The 14,406-nt window shown below is 49.5% G+C and overlaps 1 protein-coding gene across 1 annotated transcript; it reads right to left on the bottom strand.

Annotated features, from left to right (window-relative positions):
- Window positions 1–246: 246 nt before the first annotated feature.
- Window positions 247–2,959, bottom strand: LOC101677898 (thyroid hormone responsive). The gene is made up of 2 exons (XM_004763461.3): window positions 2,348–2,959; window positions 247–905 (listed from the first exon to the last, which is right to left on the bottom strand). Exon 1 carries the CDS (start codon window positions 2,814–2,816, stop codon window positions 2,367–2,369), a length of 450 nt encoding a protein of 149 aa, XP_004763518.1. The 5' UTR covers window positions 2,817–2,959; the 3' UTR covers window positions 247–905; window positions 2,348–2,366.
- Window positions 2,960–14,406: the final 11,447 nt, after the last annotated feature.

Below are 14,406 nucleotides of genomic sequence, written 5' to 3'. Positions count from 1 at the left end.
CTGCAATAAACTTATTCTTAATGACTTCTTGAATTCACGTATTTGTCCAAAAAGTTTCCAAGCTCAGATTTTATGATCAGATTAGTTTTGGGAGATCAGTAAGATTATTTCTCTACATGATTTCAGATTAGAATGAACATAAGCATATGGTTTCTGGGCAAAATCAGATGAGTCCCATGTCTATTCTCTTGGGTCTCCCCTGTTAAAAATGAAATCATGTCTGAAAAATTACTTTAGAAGCAAAGATGTTTGCAAGTTTTTTTAAATTGCTACTTCAACAAATAAAAGGTATTGTTCATTCATGCTTGGCAGGTACAAGAGTGTGAACCATTCATCCTAAGGGACTTTGCTCTCCCTTAGTCCTGGAGGATAAAACGTAAGAGCTAGAGTAAATACAAGGTGAGGGGAGAGAAAAAAAAAAATCAACCTTTGATAATAGCACTCACATGCTAGGGGCTTTTGATTCATCTTTTTAAATTTTCATGACAATCTCGTGAGATCAGTGATACTATCACATTTTAGAGATGAGGAATTTAGGCTCCAGTGGGTTACATAACATCCAGGATCATGTGAATGACTGCTCAGAGAAAGGATGTGAATTTAACTTGGTCAGCTATGAAAACTTGTGGTCTACGGTAACACACTGGCAGGTAATGCCGAGCTCCTCATGAACTACTGGCAACCACCCCTGCTGGAGAGAGGAGTGAGGGGAGTTGTGAATAGCAGCAAGCATTCTAAAGGTGACCTGTTGCCAAGTCCACAAACTGGCGCTCTGAGGGAGGCAGGAAAGCATCGCAGGACACCGAGGTGCCTATGTTTCCAGCTGCAGGTCCAGACCATTCCCATCTGCCTCAGAGCTAGTGTTCGTGTCCTCACCACACAGTCTGCCTTCTGTCACTTGGGATCTGTGGAGAGCAGAAATGTAACAAACCAAGTCAGTATCAATCCCTATCATGCACCCACTGAAGTAGGAAAAATAACACAGCAGCTCGACGGTAGTGTCGCTGTAGGAAATCTGGCCGCGCAATAGCACCCCGAGAATGAAGTTCTCAGAGCTGGGACAACAGCTAGTTTCACCTCCACGTTTTACTGACAAGAAAGCTGGACTAGCTGTCCAGGGTCACACAGAGGTCAGTGGTAGAACTGGGGCAAGAGCCCAGATTTTTTAACTTCTGCCATACCAGATTGCCTCTACAAAAACCAGGTTCCTACGTGCTGACACACGGCACAGAACCGCTGCTCTTGTCTCTGAAGGAGTTGGGCAGGTCAAAGCGCTTTTTCCTTCCTTCCTTCTCTCCCTCCTTCCTCCCTCTCGTCTTCCTCCCTCCCTCCCCTTATTTCCTTCATCCCTTCTTCCTTCCTCCCCATCTTCCTTCCTTCTTTCCTTCCTTCCTTTTTTTCCTTCCTTCCTCCTTTTTTGCGAAAGTTGACACCAAGTTGGATTTTTGTTCGAGTGTGTTTTAAAGATTTGTTTATTTATTTGAGAGAGAGAGAGAGCAGGAGCAGAGGAAGAAGGAGAAGCAGGCTCCCTGCTGAGCAGGAAGCCTGATGCGGGGCTCCATCCCAGGACCCTGAGATCATGACCTGAGGTGAAGGTACACGCTCAACAGACAGCCATTCAGGCACTCCTGTTTGTTTTTTAATTGAAGTATAATTGGCCTACAAAGAGCAGGGTTTCACTCTACCCTGCCATCCCCCATCCCCACCTGCAGCCAGACTGCAGAATCCTAAGGTGTGAAGGCAGTCCACTAGCACACAGGAAGGGGTTTGGACTCTAGTTAGACCAGGGCTCATTCACAGGTCAGCTCTGCCGTTCCCTGAATAACCGCGGACTCCTTTCACTTCTCAGGCCCCCAGTTTTTTTCATCTGTTAGAGGGAATGATAGTTCCATTCGAAAATTGATATGCAAGTGATTTTAAACTATAAAACCACTCAAGTGCCTTATTTTTATCAGTACTGTTACTCTTCAGTGAAGAAAGGGAAATCCAGAGAACTGAGCTGACGAAACCGAGCCCTTAGTGGTGGAGTCAGACCTTGAACCCAGGCTGGTGAACAAGCATTCACATACTTAACTAGTAAATGCATGCATGCGTAAGCACACACATATGCACATACATATACATTCACGGGCCACCTTTCCTGCTATCAGCCTGCAGTTCATGGCCATTTCTCACCAAGCCTGGCCAAGAGAGTAAGACAAGCCTGGCCTTGAACCCTCCTGAGTCATGGCCCTAATACCTGGCAGTGAAGGTGCCTGCCTCAGACCCAGGCTGTCCCATTCCCACTGAGTTGTGTCCCCTGGAATGTCCCTCAGCGGACTCTGACCCCCACCAACACCAGCATTACCTTCCCTAGAGTCCAAGGCCTACATGGCCTGTCCCATTATCTCCTGGTATTTCCTTGTCACCTCCTCAGCTTTCAGGGTAAGATTGGTGAGGATGTGATGAAGGCTGGAAAAGTGCAGGTGGAACTGAGCTTCCAGGTCCAGCTTCCCCAAGACCCTCTCCTCCTCATCCTCTGTCTCTGCAGCTTCATGATCGGACTCATGGGCTCTGCCACCTGCCACCTTGGACCACCACTCCTGTCGGGGCAGCAGCCCATGGTCCACATCCACGCGGATGGCCTTGAGCATGGTGAAGTATTTATAGAGATCAGGGGCCCCCTCCTGAGCCTGCTGCCCCTGCCCTTTCAACGGCACATCCCGCAGGAGGCTGGGGATCATCACCATCTGCTCCATGTTGCGCACCGTGGCCGAGTAGCGGTCCATGACGGTCAGCAGGCAGTTCTTGGGGTAGAGCTTGGTTGGCACCTGCATGGTGGCTGCTGCTTCCTCGCTAAGCACAGCACACTGCCCCAGCACTACGTCGAGGCTACTTTTATGTCTGGATGTGACAGCAGTTGGACAGGATGCCAAAGCCCAGCCGGTGGGGCAACACAACCCTTCTTTAGGCCAATCCCAGGGCTTGAGCACCAATATCTGCCTCAGGCGATCCGTCTGCCCAAAGACAGACCTGCCAGCTCTCCATCTGTCATTTCAGCACTCCAAGACTGCCTCCGCAAGGGCCCGCCCCCTTTTTCATGGACTGGACCGGCCAGTTAGAGGGAAGCCTTGCCCTTTGGTGACCAGGGCTCTCACCCCAGGGCAGTCATGAACACTTTCAGGGTATCTGAGACCCAGCTGCCCCTTCACTGTCTGCCTGTATGCACGGTACACTGTTCAACCTGGGGTGCCCTGGCTTTAAAATGAACTAGGGACATGAAGAAGCTTAGTATGGGGCAAAAAGCACAGACACAGGAGCCAGAAGCCCCAATCCCGCCGCTTCCCAGCTATGTGTTCTGGTTGTTTGCTGGCTAACACCTATTGAACACCTAACCTCACATCAAGTTCTACACTAAAAGTAATTTGCCCATGGCCCCGTTGGAGCTGGGATGCCAGCCCAGCCCCTCCTCTCTCCCACCTCCAGTCAGGGCTTTAAAAGACTGGTATACGAGGTTGCCTAACTTACACAAGTGAACTAGAGCCATATCTGTAGCTGTAAATTTGAGCTGTTGAGAGGATCGAAGAAGATAAAGCCCATGAAAATGCTTTCTAAACCACCAAGTGTGGTTCCCAGCTGATCCTAGATGAATGCAGGTCTCTCTCAACTTTAACCTATAATTCCACAACAATGGAATTCTTACAATGCTTCTTCACCACTGACCTAGTCCTTTGATCTGAAGTCTTGGAAGACAATAATCCATTGCACAGTCCCATTATCACAGTTGACACACTGCATTTGCTCTATTTGTTTATGAGATAACGAGGGAAATTGAGGCCTAAAGAGAGCCTTATGGTTGTGCAACAAATGTCAGAGTCAAGTGGAGAACAAGGTCTTCCAAGTTCTGGGTCAGACAGCTAGCTGCTCACTGCACCACCTTGGGTGGAAAGACCTGCTAGGGACCTTCTGCCCCAACAGTGCGGAGAGAGGAGGAGGAGAGCACAGGGAGGGGATCTTATCTCACCTAAGCCCCCCTCACTCCCTACCCCAGGGCAGGAATCCCTTCTGTACCCTCCTGACTAACCATCGTCCACTAGTCCGCTCTCTCCCATGCCTACAGCCAGAGCTATAGGAAACTTCATCTTTATGGTGAACTGTACTCTACCTCCCTTTAGCTCCTCCCCAGCAAATTATAGTATTTACCCCAAGGTCGCCTGCCTTCACCATGTTTATGTTAGCACACAACTGGGTTGCCTGAAATCCATTTGACAGTCTTTAACTCTCTCAATCCCATAGTAGCTCTATGAGGCAGAAACACACGAGTAGTCCTCTTCTCAGGTGAGGGAAATGGGACTGACATGCCCAACTTCTCAGCCATGACGCGGCTCGGCTTGGCTCTTCAGAGGAAAACCAAGGGTGTCCCTCTCGCAAAGTGTCCTTTGTGGACTGGCCATACACACAGCCACAGGAAAGCTGGGGTCATCCTGTGTTGGACAGATAGCCCGCTTCTCCAGAGCAGAGAGGGTAGCCAAGTCCAGGCCATGGGCCTGCTGTGCAGGGCAAAGCTTCCACTTTAACCTCTTCTGTGTCAAAGATTGCCAGGTGAAACAGAGAACATGGGCAGCTCTTCCTTCTTATGGCCTTATGGCCCTGGACCAGTCACTGTTCCTGTCTGAGCCTCAGCTTTCTCCTGTGATATAGTCGTGATGACATTGATCAAGGGCTTACTTTTTGAAGCAAAGTGCTTAAAACAGAATTCCATCCTCCCAACAATGGCATGTGGTAGGAGTTCCCCATTTACCCAGGCGGAAATTGAGGCCTATGGTGGTAAAGTAATCACATTATTAGTTCTTAGGCAAAGAGGATTTGGGATGAGCAATAACCCCCACCCACAGGTCATTTTGAAGATTCTAGATGATGTTTATGAAATATCTGGCCTATTGCAAGACCTCAGTAAAGGTGCACTGCCTCCTGGAACTTTCTCGTCCATTGGGCTCTCCAAGCCCTCTTTTATTCCTTCATTCCAGAACCTGCTACACACACTTCAGTTCATTTTGAACCTGTTCCAGGGCCCAGTGCTGCAAATGCTCCCTAGATATGAGATGAATAATGACCATTAGGTTCACTTTTCCCATACGCTCTAGGGTCTTTGGTCATGATGTCCAGTCGCCTTGAAAAACAGGGTCCCTAGCTCGACAGGAGGCAGTAGTGAGGACTCTGGCAGGTGAGGGAGCCCGAGCGGCTGCAGCCACAACTGGACATCCAGAAGATACTACTGTAGGTGGTGCTAATGTGAGCTTCCTTTCCAGAATCACTCCTCAAGGAAGGACAGATGTGCCCCACTCCTGTCCTTTGCAGGTTGCTGTCCCAGTACTTTGATGCAAGCAAAACTCAGCAAGACACACGAGCCCAGTATTACCTCCATTAGTCAGTGGGGTAAAGAATTTGCATAAAATCATTTCCTAAACTATAAGTAGAAAAGGGAAAGATTTTTAAATTAATAGAGTAAGCGAAAGAATTTAATTTTTTTAACTATTTTTTTAAGATTTTATTTATTTATTTGACAGAGAGAGATCACAAGTAGGCAGAGAGGCAAGCAGAGAGAGAAGCAGGCTCCCACTGAGCAGATAGCCCAGTGTGGGGCTCGATCCTGGGACCCTGAGACCATGACCTGAGCCGAAGGCAGAGGCTTAACCCATTGAGCCACCCAGGTGCCCCAAAATAATTTAATTTTTACAGGTTACTTAAGTGAAGATTTGATTGATTCATTTCTACCTCCAAAACATTTTTTGTTTGGTTTTGTCCTTTACTGAGAAAAATATTCTTTTTTTTTCTATTCTTTTTTAAAGATTTTATTTATTTATTTGACAGACAAGAGATCACAAGTAGGCAGAGAGGCAGGCAGAGAGGCAGGCAGATAGAGAGGAGGAAACAGGCTCCCCACTGAGCAAAGAGCGACTCAGGACCCTGAGATCATGACCCAAGCTGAAGGCAGAGGCTTAACCCATTGAGCCACCCATGTGCCCCAACATTCTTTTTTTCTAAAGATTTTGTTTATCTACTTTAGAGAGAGAAGGAGTGGAGTCGGGGGGAGGAGCAGAGGGAGAGAGACAAGCAGACTCCACACTGAGCTTCTTCTCCCTCTCCTTCTTCTTCTCCTTCTTCTTCTTCAAGATTTTATTTATTTATTTGAGAGACAGAGAGAGAACAAGCAGGGGGAGCGGCAGAGGGAGAGGGAGAAGCAGGTTCTCCATTGAGCAGGGAGCCCGACATGGGGCTGGAACCCAGGACCTTGAGATCATGACCTGAGCCGAAGGCAGATGCTTCAAGTGAGCCACCCAGGTACCCCCAGGATAAATGTTCCTAAAATGTTTTCGCTTCAGCAAAGTGGGACTTGCTTTGTAGTCAAACATCCCAAATGGCTGAGTGGTGAGTACAGCCAAAGACCACGAGATTAGACCCTGTGGTTTGGGTTTGGGGCTGCTGTCAGGCTCACTTGCAAGCAGGCTCCCTGGGCTCCAATGTTCATGGCTGTAGAGGGAAGGCTTAGGAGCTCTGAAGGGATGGCCCTTTCAGCCCTGCTTGTATAACCCCTTCTGAATCCATGTCCAGGTCCCTGAGGCCATGACCCTGCCTTTCGAACCCAGGCCCCCGGTCTCCAGCTCAGGACTGGAAAGCGTCATGTGGACAGGGTTGGGAGACCCGACCCTGGCATGGTGGACAGGCCAGAAATGCCCCCCAAGTGTCAGCTTTTTCATCTTTGACCCAGTGGCCCAGGGCCAACTGAGGCCTCCCTGGGCCTCCTCTGCCCCGTCTGTTCAATGAGGGGACTGACCTCTGTGAGGGCCCCTCAGCTCAGACTTCCGGGGATTCCACCTGAGCACATGCTACTGCACCTTCTGTGTCATTCTGCCTCTGTGTTTGTATCCTAATCCCATCTCGGGCCAGTCCATTCATTCCCAGATGGATTCCTGGACCTGAAACAGAGGGACTAAGTGAGTGCCACAGATGTGAGTGAGTGAGTGAGTGGGTGTTAGTGAAAACTGGAGAAAGCGAGCTAATCTTTCACTGGGAGAAAAAATGAGCCACGAGAGTCAACGAGTGTAGAACACACAGGAGCCCTGGGGAAGAGGGAAAGGCCTCGACCTGCCAGCAGGCTACAAACTGAGACTGCCTCCAGGCTACCGGGCAGATGGAAGACCCAGGATGAAGTGTTGCCCAACATCTCCAATTAGAGGACAGATGGGATCTAAGGGGATAGGCTGAACTCAGACAAGTTCTAGGAGTGGGGAGGGGAATGGAGGAAGACAGGAAAGAAGGAACACGGGTCTTTTCACGGAGTGTGGTGGGGCTTCAGCAAGGTCCCCTGCTCTCCAGATGCCACAAATCCTAGGGCTGGGAGAAGATCCGGTCCAGCTGGGCCACTGCCGGTAAGGAAGTTCTGGTCAGGGGGGGATGGTGAGAGAGGCAGCAGAAGCTAGACTAGACCCCAAGTGTCACTGGGTTTCCCCAGTCTTCCACCTCTCCCCTTCCCTTCTTCCTTGCTCTTAGGTGGGGAAACTGAGGCTGAGCGAGGCACTTCCTGGATTGACCTCTGCAAAGCTGCCAGTGGCCTCATCCTCAGGGGATCTGAATGCCCCAAGTTGGATAAACTGATCCGGCCCCAGATGGACTAGGGTGGAGGCCCCCAAGGGTCTAACACCATGTGAATGTGGTGCAGGGGGTAGGATGGTCATGTAATGCTCTGGGCCTGCCAGTATTCAAGCAACCCTGCTGGGCTTGGGTCCAGGCAGCCAGAGAATGGACTCAGACTAAGGTTGCGATAGGTTTCCTAATTTATAAATGACTTTTATACATACGCGTCATTTGTTATCTATGGGTCTCGGGCTGTTTTTCCTTGCCCTATTACTTCTGTCCTCACTTATTGAGAAATACTAGGAACCAAGAGTCCAGAGCGGGGCACCTGGGTGGCTCAGTGAGTTGAGCCGCTGCCTTCGGCTCAGGTCATGATCTCGGGGTCCTGGGATCTAGTCCTGCGTCGGGCTCTCTACTCAGCAGGGAGCCTGCTTCCCTCTCTCTCTCTCTGCCTGCCTCTCCATCTACTTGTGATTTCTCTCTGTCAAATAAATATATTAAAAAATCTTAAAAAAAAAAAAAAAGAGTCAAGAGCAGTTATATGCCCAACCCCCAGATACTGAAACTCTTTGGTGCATTCCTGCTCCCTGCTGGGCCAGGAGGAGGCAGGAGAAAACAGGACACCTTGGACCCCGCCCTCCAGAACCTGGCCCCCTTTGTCACGCAGGGGACCTCATATGTTAAGAGCTTCCTGTGTCTGCACTGTCCTGGGCCTGGAGCTATAACAAGACACAAAGCAGACAAGGCACCCTGCTCAGGCAGTTTATATCTAATGGGGAGAAAGCCACAATGAACGTATGCACAGATAAATATGATACTATCACATTGGGACATGTATTAGAAATAAAATTAAATTAAATATTAAATAAATGAGCTAGAGCCCTGTTACTACAGGTGTGGTTTGCAGACCACCAGCATCTAATCACCAGAGCGCTCATCAGGAATGCAGATTCTCAGGTCCTCCCCAGGACCTACTGAATTGGAAACTATATTTCTTCTTTTTTTAAGATTTTATTAATGAATTTGCCAGAGAGAGAGAGTGAGAGAGAGCGCAAGCAGGGGCAGCAGCAGGTAGAGGGAGAAGCAGGCTCCCCACTGAGCAAGGAGCCTGCTGAAGGGCTGGATCCCAAGACCCTGGGATCGCTTCAACAACTGTGGCACCCAGGCACCCCTGGAAACTGCGTTTCAACAAGATCCCCAGGGCATGTCCATGGCCAGGGAGTCAAGCATTTACTCCAAACATGGTTATTACTCCAGGGGAGAAGAAATATCTGTGTTGAGGCCTGAATGCTCTCGTTTCCAGAGGATCTAGCTCCCAGGCAGTCGGAACGACCAGGGCCACTGATCATCAACTACTGCCCTTCAAGACTTGGCTAACTCCCTGGGGGAGCTTAAGCAAGTCACTCCACCTCAGCTTACCAACTGCAAAACTGAGGAGCTGGACTAAGTAGAGACTCTTCCAAGCTAAAGACCAAACAAACAACAAACAAACAAAAACTAAAAAAATAAACAAACAAAAAAAAAATCCCACTGTCTTCTGAATGGGGGATTTTGAGGAATCAAGACTCCATTGACCGGCTAAGAGAGAGCTCTTTGAGGGAGTGGCAGGGTCCCTTCTCTGGAGACTTCAGATCACCCCAAGGGGCCCGGGCCTTTTCTGTTACTTGAGAATACAGGCATCGCTACAGTTCGGGGAGTCTGCCGCAAACTTCACTGTTCCAAAGGCTCTGTGTGCATGGCTGACCAGAGGAGACCCCAGAAACTGGCAGGTCTTCCTATCCAGCCTCCACTCCCAACTTCCTCCCTGTCACATGCCTCCTTCAGTTCTGGGAAGGCCCAGTTCTTTCTCCCACTGATGCAACTAGGTTGGGGTCAGCCTAAGGGCTTCTGGGCTCACTGAGTGAGAGGCAGAGGCAGAAGTGCTCCCTTGGGAACAGGTCAAAGGTCCAGATTACCAGAGTTGGGTGTGTTATAGGGTTCCTGCAACCTGACCTCTACTTTAGTGACCAAAAACTGAAACTCCAATTTATCCTTCTTTTCTTTTTTAAAAGATTTTATTCATTCATTTGAGAGACAGAGAGGGAGACAAGAGAGAGTACAAATAGGTGGAGGGGCAGGAGCAGAGGGAGAAGCAGGCTCCACGCTGAACAAGGAGCCCAACATGGGGCTCAATCCCAGGACCTAAAGATCATGACCTCATCTGAAGGCAGACACTTACCTGTGAGCCACCTAGGCACGCCTCCAATTTATATTTCTAATCATGTTTTAGTCACTCCCCTGGAAGGACTTCACCGCTATATATCTCACTTACAATAGGGCTATGATATTTAAAAATTCTGTGACCAGACGAGATTAGTCATTCATACACAAAACATGTCTGTCTTTCTTCTACCTGCCGGCAAGAAAGATCCCCTACGGGCAAAAAACTGGTCTAATGCTTCCTTATGACTCCAGGACCCCAAGAGCTCAAGAAAGTTTCCTTAGTTTATTGACTGAAAGGATGCATGAGTAAAAACTACGGGGATCTGTCTACCTGGGCGTACTTCCCAGGTATTTCTTCACTCCTTCTTCCATTTTGTTCATTTGACCCACTTTTACTGAGCTTCCCCCGAGGGGAAACCCTTAGGCGGCAGGCTGTCAATGCTACACCACCACACTGGGACTCCAGAGAGCTCAGGGGTCAGGGGTCAGGGGGCTTTGGCTCAGCTGCCTCCTTCTAAGATGGCCAGCCCCTGCTGGAGGAACTTGAGGAGAACCCCTTACTGTCGGGGGGACGTCTCACCCTGCCCACAGGCCTGGCCCCTAGACTGGGACCCAGTCAGAGTCCAGGAGGTGATGAAGGACTCCCCACCCACCCTGGACAGGTATTGGGAAAGGAGGAGACACTAATCAAGAGCCATAAGCTCTACACACAACTCCGGCCTCTCAGCCCTCTATCCACCTTCTGCCATCTTTTGGGGCCTCCTTCTCTTTCCAGCCTGAGATCCATAGTGACACTTGCTCCAGCTTCTCCATGATCCCTCCTGGCACAATCTTACTACTGTGTAAGACCAGCCCCTTTCTAACTCCAACACCTTCAGTAATTCCTTGTATTAGTTTCCTATGTCTGCTGTAACAATTCACCACAAACTGAGTGTCTTAAAAGCAACTCAAATTTACTATCTCACAGTCCTAGAGGTCAGAAGTCCAAAATGCATCTCACTGGCCTAAAATCAAGGCATCAGCCAGGCTGTGTTCCTTTCGGGAGGCTCTGGGGAAGAATCTAGCCTCTTGCCTTTTCCATATTCTAGAGGTGCCTGCATTCCTCAGTGGGTGGCCCCTTCCTCCAGTTTCAAAGCCAGTAAAAGCCTTCTCATATTGCCCCCTCTCTGGTCTTTCCTCTTCTAGTTACTAGAACTGTTGTTATAGCCATAGGCCTACCAGGGCAATCCAGAATAATCCTTTTATCTCAGGGTCCACTGATTAACAATCTTAATTCCATCTGTACCCTTTATCCCTCTTTGCCACGCAACCTAACATATTCCCAGGTGCCAGGATTAGGACATCGCACCTACCACACTCCTCACCCCTGTCCATTTTATTTTAATCTATCATGCTAGTTCTCCCAATGAAACTTTGTACAGAAGCCCAATGAATAAAACGGGTTGAGAAGAAATCGATTTGGCTGAAGGAGGATGAGCGGGGCTACAGCTGCATCCCCTTGACCATCTTTCATCAGCCCTCGGGTCGCCTCCAGAGAATCCGGGACTCCACAGAGCGCAGCTGGAAAGCCATTAGCCAAGACAAAGTCCAAAGTTTCACCTTTGCTTTCAAGGCCTCAACTAGCCTTTTTGGCCTAATTCTCTGCCATCAGGTCAACAAATCTGAGTCTCACCTCGATGCCAGGCTCTGGGCTGAGCAGATGACAATCCCAGCCCCCAGGAAGCTCAGGGCCTGGTGAGGGAGGACAGACAACTAAGCAGGCCACTTCTACCTAGCTGGGTAAATATCACTAGAGCACAGAGAGGAGAGGTGCTGAGGCAAGCTTCCTGAAGGGATGACAATTTGTGGAGTCAGCAAGTCCGAGAAAGACGGAAACAATCTTAAAAGCAGGGTGGTAAGGGGGTAAATGTTTCTCTCTCTCTCCATATATATATATATTTATACATACAGACTCACTATATACACAGTATATGCACTGTATGCTATATATATACTATACCATACTATAGTGTATTTGAAAGTATATGTATATAGCATATATTCTATACAGTATATATCGAAGAAAGCATATATCTATTACAATTTTTCTGATTTCCTGCACCTATATTTGTGAATACATACAAAAACAATAAATAAAAACTTACACGGGAATGAAATATAAATTTAAGGAGCCACGGTGTGGTGTGAAAGAGTACTTTATAATTATTGGGTCGTATTTCTCAAGCTGAGTGATGGGTACAAGAATATTTTCATATTCATTCTCAATATACTTGAATACCTTAAGTTCTTAAAAAAAAAAAAAAAAAGGAACCTTGGGAAATGTTTTCTAGGCAGAAGTACCAGCTTGAGCAAACGCCCAGATACACAAGACAGCAAAAATACTAATGACTCCTCAATATGCCCTCACCCTCCTAACTCCGCAGTAACTTCCAAAGCCTTGCTTCCCCTCTTCCTACCTCACCCCCTTTTGCCCGGGCTCACCCGCGGTCGAACTTTCCGACCAGATCAGCTCCCTCCCCTATCGGATAGGCGGGCCCGGTTCCTGGCTACCGGGGTACACCCCTCGTCTGGCGGCTTTGCGCACGAAGGTGTGCCTCGCCGCAAAGATTGCGGGCTCCTGGGGGAAGGCTGGGCGGGGCTCCGGCCTCGGCGGTTCCCGCCAGCAGGGGGCGCTGCGGGGCAGGCGAGGACCTGAGTTCCGCAGCCCGGAGGGGCGGGGATCCTGGACCCCAGCCAGCGAGCCGGGACTCGTCGCCAGCGGAAACGCACGAGTTCCCAGGCGATAATTGTCCGCCTCGTTTTAATAGAAAAGGGTTGGCCGATAGCGGGGAGAGTGGGAGGAAAATCTTATCATCGTTCCAGGACCCCACTCACAAGATAGGCGTCATTAATGTTTTGTAGCTGTGTGTGAAAGGGGCTCGACTCGGCAAGTGAAAGCACAAAGGCGATTTCTTTTTTTCCTGCCGTTGCCCTTTCGAGCGCATTCTGTGGACTCCTGGTTCACTGTTCCCGGATGAAACCTCAGCAGGTCCCCTGGCTTTTCTGAGTTTGCCGTTTATTGTTGGGTGATTAACTTAAGTGCGGGCCTGCGTTACCGCAAAACTCTCCGGGTCCCGGCCACCTCTGGCTGGGACACCTGCTGGCTGGGAAGGAGGCTGGGCGTCCTCGCGCCGCTGCTGCCGCCCCCCCTCACCCCCACCCCCCCGCTCCCGGGCCAGCTTCTGGCTCTCCCGGCGGGTCGGGGAGAAGTCACAGCCTCGAAGGTCACTTGGGCGTGGCAGATTCCATATGCGGACACTATCTCTTAGGAGCACTTTCATGGGCTCCTTGGAGACGTACCGATTTTCAAGGGGGAAGTGCCTCTTCCTTCTGGCTGCTTACAACCCCTCGGTTTCAGCCTCCTACACACCTGCAGCCTCATTTTGCTGGGATCCCCTCACCCCTAAATGGAAGCCCTCTTCCGCGCGGTCCTTTTCCAGAAGGCCTACATTCTCCTTTAGGAGGGGTCTGCACGTGCTGCACAGGAAACAGCCCCTTGCCAGGAGCCCTTCCATTTGCCAGCTTGCACCAGATTCCAGACCCCAGAACCTCCCTTTCCAAAACTCCCAAAATAGTTCTCTGGAAGCCTCTCTCTCCTGGTTTGAGGGGAGGGGAGGACAGCTTCTTCCAGTCCCTAGTGAGGAGTGGGTTGGAGGACAGACAGAGTGAATGCTCTGACAACTCTCCAAAATAGAGTGTCCTCCCACGTTCCTGGAGGATTTAGCTTGCTCCCAGGGGCCAGGAGAGGGGAGGAGGAGCAGTCTTCGCCCTGCCCTCCCTTTTTCGGAGTACTGCACAGGTGGTCCAGCCTGTTTAGTGTTGGCAACTCTGCCAATGTTTCAGCCTTTGCGGCCTCGGCTGAAATTCTGAGGTGACTGGGACATTCTTTGTGGACACTTTATTTCTTTCCAGGCTTTGCCCCAGAGAAGGGTCTCTAACCTCAGCTCAGAAAAGGCCCCATCAGAGGATCTGCCCAAAACACAAATTCAGATGGTCACTCCCCCACAGAAAACGTTCGCTGGGCAGCAGCTCTCCCAAGGCCAGCTGCATTTCAGCTCCTGGGCTTTACAGATACTTCCCTAACCTCATGCTTTCTCTCTAACCTTTGCCTTTCCTTTCACCAAAAGAGTTCTATCTCCACTTCTCCATTTAACTGACTCCTTGTGGTTTTTGAAGACCAGACCCAAAATGTTACCTCCTCCAGGAAGACTTCCCTGACTGTGACCCCCCTCTACCATGTTTCCACAGGTCTTGTCACAAATAGTGTTTGGTGGTAATTATCTCAATCTATACCTAGCTCCACCCTTGATTCTGAGCTCTTTGAGGACAAGGATGGTATTTGTTTTGTTGAGTATGTTTATACTTTTTGTATGGAAAAATACCCCCCAAAATTCAAAATTACCCATAATCCTACCACTTCTTTTTGATGTAATGGAAAGGACAAAGAATCTCCCTTCTCCTGCCTGTCCTGACAAGCCTAACCTCCAGTGACAACCACTTTTAAGAGGTTTATTGTCTTTCCCTGATCTGCATGTGCATGTACACACACAC

Source organism: Mustela putorius, unplaced genomic scaffold, assembly GCF_011764305.1.
Source record: "Mustela putorius furo isolate JIRA1106 unplaced genomic scaffold, ASM1176430v1.1 tig00003987_pilon_pilon_pilon, whole genome shotgun sequence".
In the NCBI taxonomy this organism is placed as follows: Eukaryota; Metazoa; Chordata; class Mammalia; order Carnivora; family Mustelidae; genus Mustela; species Mustela putorius.
Note: the sequence above shows the minus strand (reverse complement) of the source record. Positions and strands in the feature narration are given on the sequence as shown.

What these genes read in the sequence shown, in the direction of transcription:
- LOC101677898 (XM_004763461.3), bottom strand. Translation starts at nt 2,816, where the DNA reads ATGCAGGTGCCAACCAAGCTCTACCCCAAGAACTGCCTGCTGACCGTC.